Source organism: Aptenodytes forsteri, unplaced genomic scaffold (assembly GCF_000699145.1).
Source record: "Aptenodytes forsteri isolate BGI_AS27 unplaced genomic scaffold, ASM69914v1 Scaffold174, whole genome shotgun sequence".
NCBI lineage: Eukaryota > Metazoa > Chordata > Aves > Sphenisciformes > Spheniscidae > Aptenodytes > Aptenodytes forsteri.
Window position 1 is genome coordinate 1,602,026 of NW_008794603.1, and position 7,599 is coordinate 1,609,624.

Below are 7,599 nucleotides of genomic sequence, written 5' to 3' on the forward strand. Positions count from 1 at the left end.
AAGACTTTCGGGGAGGGGGGGGGGCTGTTAAAAGCTTATTAGTGATCCATGATTTGCCAACTATCAGCCAACTTCTGTAATAAAATGTAAGAGGGCCATATAAATAACAGCATGCCTGTGATTTTTTTTCAAGGCAGTATATTACGAGTTCTAGAAATTGCCTGAATACAGCCAGCTCCATCTGGGTGCTTTAGAAACTTAGAAATAATTTGAGGGTTATTATAGGATAGAATTAGTCAAAGCACTTATTTACAGATTTTTTTGTCCTCCATCTGCCCCCTTATTAATTCGAGGAGGCAGCGAGTCACAGCGGTAGGATGCTTTGTATTTTTGCCGTTCTCCGGCCGCTTCTGGAGGGACCGTGTACCTGGGTACTTCAGGACGCGTCTAAGCTGTCTAAAGCCAGCACTAACCACAGTCATGACTGTAACTGAGCTCAGGCTTACCGAGCCAGTGTGGGGACCGCAGGCAAGCGTGCTCGTGACAAAGGACAGGTTGTCCACGTCCAGCTGTGTCAGATACCTGCAGCGATGGGGATATTACGGCCAACATACACGGGACAGGACTTTGGGCGATGCAAGATGATGCTGGACTTTTGGTGGGTTTGGTGGTAACAACCTTTGTCCTTTGGGATGCCTTCGCCTGCCTGGGGAACTGGCCTTATCCTGTAGCAAAGCTAGAAGCTATCAGGATCATTAACTGAATTACTGGGATTTCAGATGCCGGGGAATTCCGTCCCCAGCATCATCCCAATGGCACCAAACCTCCTCTGTATTACGTGTTTATTGAGCGAGCGTGCTGGGGAGCTCCGGTCCCTGTCAGCTGTGTCTAAGCATTTGCACAACCCTGTTTCTCGCTGGTGTTTCCTGAAAATGGAATACTCAGTGTAAACCTGCCGGAGACAGAGACAGAGAAAAATAAAAGCTTAAATAGTCTGCTGCTTGGCTGAGGGTAGGATAATTGCATCCACTTTTTCAGCTCGGCTAGGGCTCTAAAACCAAGAGTTCTACCTCATTAGAAATAACAACTTGTAATTAGTAACTTACGATATGACAGATAGATGCATTTTTCTCCAGTGATAGCACTTGCTTCAGATAGAGCAAATGCTGAAAGGAGAAGGCATGATTATTTAAAAAAAATAAAAGATACTTTCATATCAAACTTGAGGAAAGAAATACATTGGTTTAACCCGTGCTCGTCCTCCAGAGCTGCTCTGCTGTACGTTATTTAAGGAAGTTAATGGAAAATTTTCCTAAGTATGCATGGCTGGGATTTTCCTGTGTTACGGACTGTGGCATTATGTGCCAGACTCTACAGAGGGATGCCAGATCACTGTGGGTGGGTGTAAATGACTGAATTTAATCAGCAGCAAAATTTCTAATGATGCCTAATACTAAACTCGCTCTAACACCATTTCAGCCTCTGCCCATGAGGAGATGAGTCCCAAAACTTTGCCCTTGCCTTCCTTTAAGCTCATTATTCATAATAATTTGAAAACAGAGTCAGCTCCTGGTTTCTGCAGAAGGAATATAATTCCTGGAAACAGCGAGAGATGATCTGGATAGGGGTGGTCCCAAATACACAGGAGTGAGCTTTGTGGAAGTACGGGGTATTCAGACAAAATAGCATTGCTTGCCCCCTTAGGAGCAGTGCTTATGCGTGAAAATCTCTTCCCTTGGACATAGGGGACAATGTTTTTGCAGCCTCTGTTTTTGAAATAATAGAGAAGGTTTGTACTGGACATTTGGTTTGGGTTTTACGCTGGAATATATGCGTAAGTGTACCTCTCTTTCAGGTGCGTTGTTGCGATTTGTGTGCAGGCAGAGCTTTGCTAATGTGCATTGCAATCACCGGCCGTTAACAGCTCTGGAGAGCGCTTCGTGATGGAAGCGTGTGTTAGGAGCGATGAACAAAATGCATCGAAACCTTTTACTTTGACAAATGGATGGCTTTTTAATTATATGCACTGCATACAGCGTGTTTGCTTCCAAACGAGAGTTTAAAATTTATACTGCAAATGAATATTAATAATGGACATCTTGGTAAAATTTTAACAGGCCCATTAACATGATGAAGGCATCGAAGGATCTGCTGGCTGCGTACCCTGCTGATGAATAACTTCTTAGGGGAAAAAAAAAGGCACAAAAACCCGAAAAGCCTTTCATACCAACAGAAGGAGAGGAAAACTTACTAGCCTGACGTTAATGGCCTGATCTGTTAGACGCTGTTGGGCGTGAGCCTGCCCACCGCGCGTGCAGTCCCCTGGCAGGTGTCCGTCAGCAGCCCGACCCTGCGCCTGCCCGCGCCTTGGCATGGCCCAGCGCGGCTGCCGGCCTCCTGCTGCTTTATGCATCTTACTTTTTAAAGGTCAGAAAGAAACTACATTTGCATTAAAATAAAAGGCCTATATTTACCTGAGCGTAAATTAATGGAAAATAATCCTGAGGCAGTCATCAAGAAGGGCTGTCAGCGGCGGGTTGCACCCAGGTGGTCCTGCTTTTTCTATAGGAAAACGTGGAAATACCGGCTGATTTTCGGTTTGGTGCTTTCCTGTGCAGGCAGCCTGTTCAAGATGCAGCTCGTGGTGCAAGTAAGGGGAGAGCCGAGCTGTGGGCCGTGTGTTCCCCCGGCCACGCTGATGCTGTGGGCGAAGGATGAACCTGCCTCGGCTGTGGTTAGTTTTACCCTTGCTGTGGGAAGCAGCTTAACGGCTTTTGGACGCCCTGAGCGAGATGAGGTGCTCCCGGTGCGGGATGTACACGCTGTTACTGTTCTGGCTGGCAGCCCCGAGGACCGTGCCTCTCCCGAGCGCCGTTTCCAGCTTTAATTCTCCCAAAGGAGCGAGCACGGGCCGTGCGTTAGGACACTTGTGAAGAGCTGCTGCTTGTTCTGCGCAAGGACGTGGGTAATGGCTCTGGTCATCAAGTGCCTTCTGCGACTCCGTTACTGCTGTAATAATACAAAGGAGATGGTTACAGCCGGGGCCGTTGTTAGCTGGCTGCTCGAAGCGTGTAATAGCAGAAAGGCATTGCAAAGCTCGTAGCTGGGAGTCTGAGGCTTTGCTGAGAAAACGGAAAGGGAAGGAAGAGCTGGGAAACGCAGCGGAGCTGGAAGACAACCTGAGAATTGATTTCTTGTCCAAGGGCTTATCAGAGCACGTTAGCAGCTCTTAGCATCATCTGCTTAGCGTGACAGGTATTCCCTATAATGACAAGCGTATTAGTCGCTGCTGTTCATCCTGAGAGGCTATTAAGTAATTTGCACCCTCGGGTTTGTTAGTGAATAAGATAAATTGATTTTAATGAAAAATTACATAACCTGCAAATGTTTGTCTCTCAGGTGAGCTTACAAAGGGTTACATCAATGCAACAAAATGTGAAGCTGATCTGATTCAGCTAATACATTTTTCGATAGTAAGCAGGTATAAAATTCCTCCTTTGAAAGCCTGCTGGCAGCAGCAGGTTTGGTAGATGGCAGGATGATGGACTGGGGGGTGGAAATAGCACGGCGGCTGGCGGGGATGGGAGAGCCTAACCCGGCAGGCGGCGGGTCCCGTGCCCCAGCATTGCCCCGATGCGTGCAGCATCGGCCACGGCATCTCTTGCGGATGCGGATGGGGATGCGGATGCAGGTGCCGGCTGGTCCTGTGCGCTGGTCCCCTTCCCCGAGCCCTGGCAGTGTTGCTGAGCCCCGCCCCTTCCCCCCACGCCCCTTGCTACACCCCCCCATGGCATTTTGATAGCACACCTTTTACAATAAAGCTTAATTCTTTCTTTTAGTGCTGCCAACACAAAGAAAAAGCCGTGCAAGTCATTTCCCCGCAGCAATCAGCTCTCTGCAGAGCAGCGTGGCTGTGGCCGGGGTGGCCGCCCCGGCGGTGTTCCCACGGGATCACGCCAGAGGTGCGGCTCCAACCCCCTCAGCAAAGCCAGCGGCGCAGCGAAGTCGACAATTATCAACTTTTCTATACGGAGAGATTTGCATTTTAAGCAATTTGTTATCAAAAGCGTAGGTCACTGGAGTTAACCAGCCATCTGCTTCACAGGCACCGTAGACCCAGTTCCAAGTGCGGCTCCCGCCATTTGCATGCAGTATTAGTTGCGTTCGTTCGCTAATGAGGTCTCCCTCGGAAGTCAGGTCTGAAGAAGCAGAGGGGGAAAGGTCTGGGCTTTCGCGGCGAAGGTACAGCTAATGAACAGCTGCAGAGTAAAGGACACAGATGGAAGAAGTGCTCACTCTAATTACCATTTTTCTAAAAATTGCAGTTTTTTTCTAAACCCATTAGGTATGTGATTGCTTTCACTTCACTTAGTAAACAGAACTGAAACACATGGCGACCAGGTGAAAATGCATCGTAAGGTATAAAATACTGTCCTATCTGTGGCTGTGGGAAGGAGGTAGGATGGTTTGGTCTCAGGATACGCTCCTGCAGGTGTGTGAGCTCAGGTGAGGCACCTTCACCGGCGGTGGGAGCGGTGTTCAGTGCAAAAAAAACCCCTGGGTTCATATTTTTCTCCTAAGAGATAAAACAGAAAACTGAGTTTTATGTCTTGTGATACACTCAGACGTATTAGCGGTAGAAATAGCTATGCAAAACTAAAACTTGGATTCCATTAGCAGTAACATAAAGTGTAATAAAATTTTATTTTTCTGGCTGTATGTCACCAGGCACATATCCATCCCTCACTCCCCCTCGCTACAGCCCCGCTATCGTTTTTCCTGTGCCTTCCAAAGTTTCCTCTAATTTTCTCCTGACTTAACAGGCATTCTTGCCAGCTAGGCAGAGGATGTGTTTGCAGAGGTAGATTTAGCTTCCTGAAAACCAAATGTCATATTTCCAGTTTGCTATACTAGGATAAAATGGCAGGGTAGTTCTGTTTACAGATTGCTACAGATACCATTTTAAAAAATAATAAAAAAGAAGCAGCAGGATTTCTTCTAGAAGCCTCCAGCGATCCACGGTCATAATTTCCCTCTGATTTCTGAGGTCGGACGGGTCACCGGGATGGCCAAGTCTGGGTGCTCTGGAGGAGGACTTTTCTCCACGGTGGGCGGTGGTGGAGGAAGAGGAAGGGCAGTGTTGTGCCTCTTAGTCATATTTCTTCTTCCCTGCTAATTTTTTGAGGCTTGGATCTCAGCCTGGCAGCGATGGATCTGTGAGCAGATTGCTGGTGAAGCCCTTAAAGAGGAATAAATGTATTTCATAGAACATACCTACTGCTCGCTGGTGGGTTGGAACGCACTAACACGGGCTTGGTTTGTACATACGATGCATAAAGTGTAGGGTCTGGTTTTGTATGCATTCGTCAATATGATGAAAATACGGACTAACTTAGTAATACTTTAAGATCCTGACAAGTCCAACTTTACATTACAATTAGCAGCTCTTGCTATTTTAATACCGGGGTTATCAGTTAGCCCTGTATTTCCCTTTGTCAGCAGCACCTTCAGAAGTGTCCATAAGAGTAGATGTGAATTATTCAGTGACACTCCTTCCTCTATTGTTGGCTCCTTTCACCTTGAGGATGACAATTTAATAGCTACTGTATGTAAATGGTAGGCATGCCAATGCCTTTTCTTTTATACATCTAAAAACATAAAATATGTTTCATTGAAATGTTCAAAAAAACCCCAAGATCTGCGTGCATCCCCAGTTGTCCATAAGTGGTGAAAGTTTTTCTCCCTTGCTCGTTGCAGGGATGACGTGCCAAGCCAGGACATCCTATACCGAGGACGAGGTGCTCTGGGGTCATCGTTTCTTCCCTGTCATCTCCTTGGAAGAGGGGTTCTTTAAAGTCGATTACTCCCAGTTCCACGCGACGTTTGAGGTCCCCACCCCACCGTACAGCGTGAAGGAGCAGGAGGAGATGCTGCTCATGTCCTCTCCCTTGATAGCGCCCGCTGTGAGCAACAGCAAGGAAAGGAATAACTCGGTGGAGTGCCTGGATGGTCTCGACGAAGTTGGCACAAAACTACCCTCAAAACTGCAGAAAATAACTGGGAGGGAAGACTTCCCCAAAAAACTCCTCAGGATGAGTTCCACCACCTCTGAGAAGGCCTACAGCATGGGGGATTTACCCATGAAACTCCAGCGGATCAGCTCGGTCCCCGGGAATTCGGAGGAGAAACTGGTGTCGAAAACCACAAAGATGATGTCGGATCCCATCAGCCAGTCGGTGGCCGACCTGCCGCCCAAGCTGCAGAAGCTGTCGGGCGGCGGCAGGATGGAAGGGAACCTTCCACCCAAACTGCGAAAAATGAATTCGGATCGGTTTACATAACCCGACGGGACTTCTAGCTGTCGTTTAGAGCTTGAACTCCTACCGGCAAGGGCAGCGTGGGCAGGAGAGCAGGCCCTCCGCCAGCCGCATGTGTGCTGAACTCTGTGGTCCCCGGCGCGCCGGGAGGCAGGAGCATCCCCTCGGTCGCGGTGGCTGCGCTGTAAGTACGAACAACGACGGGACGATCGGCGAGCTGATGTTCGTTGGCATGTAGTATCACAACACGCATGCAATAATAGTGTGCAATTTTTGCATATAGTTTTATGGCATGACTCCTACTATATTTATACTGTATATTCTGAAAAATATGGAAAGGGGCGTTCCTTTCCCCTGTATTTCTTAAGAGTAAGTAGTAGGTAAAACATGCGAGTGGGTAACTTTCAGGGTAAGTTATAATTTGATTTGAAAATGTTTTGGGGTTTTTTTTCTGATGTGGATCGTGATGTTTTGTTCAACAAAGTAGTTATGGTGCATGTCTTTTTTCTTAAAAGGAGGTGTATTAGTTAATTCCTAACACCAAATCTGCTAGCCTTAAATTAACTGCTGGTTTCTATTTTGCTTTAACATTTTCTTGGGGTTTCTTTTCTTGGGTCTAGGCTACCGGAAAAAAAATTAAAATGTATTTCATAAGCAATTGTTTAGAGAAGAAACTTGTATTAAGAAGCCTAGGCAAAACAATAAATAAATTAATAAAATTCACACTTTAGATACGATTAGTAAAAATTTTTTTAAATCTTTGTGATTTATAGTATATGTGCAAGAAAACCACTTTAAATAAGCAGGACGTGCTTGATTTCTCATGTTGATAGCATAGCTAAACATGAAAATAGCTGAATGTCTCCATGAAGCCAAGCAGGCATTTATTCTGGACGAACTGCACCCCAAAGGCAGAGTCACGATTCCCCCTAATTCCGCGGTGCCCGGATTTCACTCCCTCTTGCTTTGATGGCCCAGCTGGGCCAGCAGCGATGCGGGCGATGGTTGCATGAGCTGTGGTCTCGCAGCCGGAGCTGTGCGGAGTCACGGCAAGTCCCAAGCCCGGGCAGGCACACGGCTCCCCGGCCGCTGGCTGCGCTGCCGGTGGCGTCGCTCCTTACTGCTTTCTCTATGGTGAAAATAATGTTTAAACATGTTCTTAACTGAAGTTGACCCTGTGGGTTTCAAAATGAGTAATACTTTGTATAAATGTTTGGTTTGATATCCTTCTGTGCTTGTGTTTGGGTTTCCTTTTCCATCTTGTTTTGCTCCGGCGGGGTTGAGCCAGGAGGGTTGGGTGTTGTGCGGGTGCCCCCGTCGTCGTGGCTTGCGGTGCTGGAGC

The 7,599-nt window shown here is 47.3% G+C and overlaps 1 protein-coding gene across 1 annotated transcript in view; it reads left to right on the plus strand.

The window, feature by feature from the left end:
• KCNJ3 (potassium voltage-gated channel subfamily J member 3) overlaps nt 1–6,281 on the plus strand; it is a 55,317-nt gene extending 49,036 nt beyond the window's left edge. Inside the window, 1 exon segment of the mRNA XM_009273150.2 lies at nt 5,698–6,281. Coding sequence (XP_009271425.2) covers nt 5,698–6,281 — 584 coding nt within the window.
• The last annotated feature ends 1,318 nt before the right edge of the window (nt 6,282–7,599 follow it).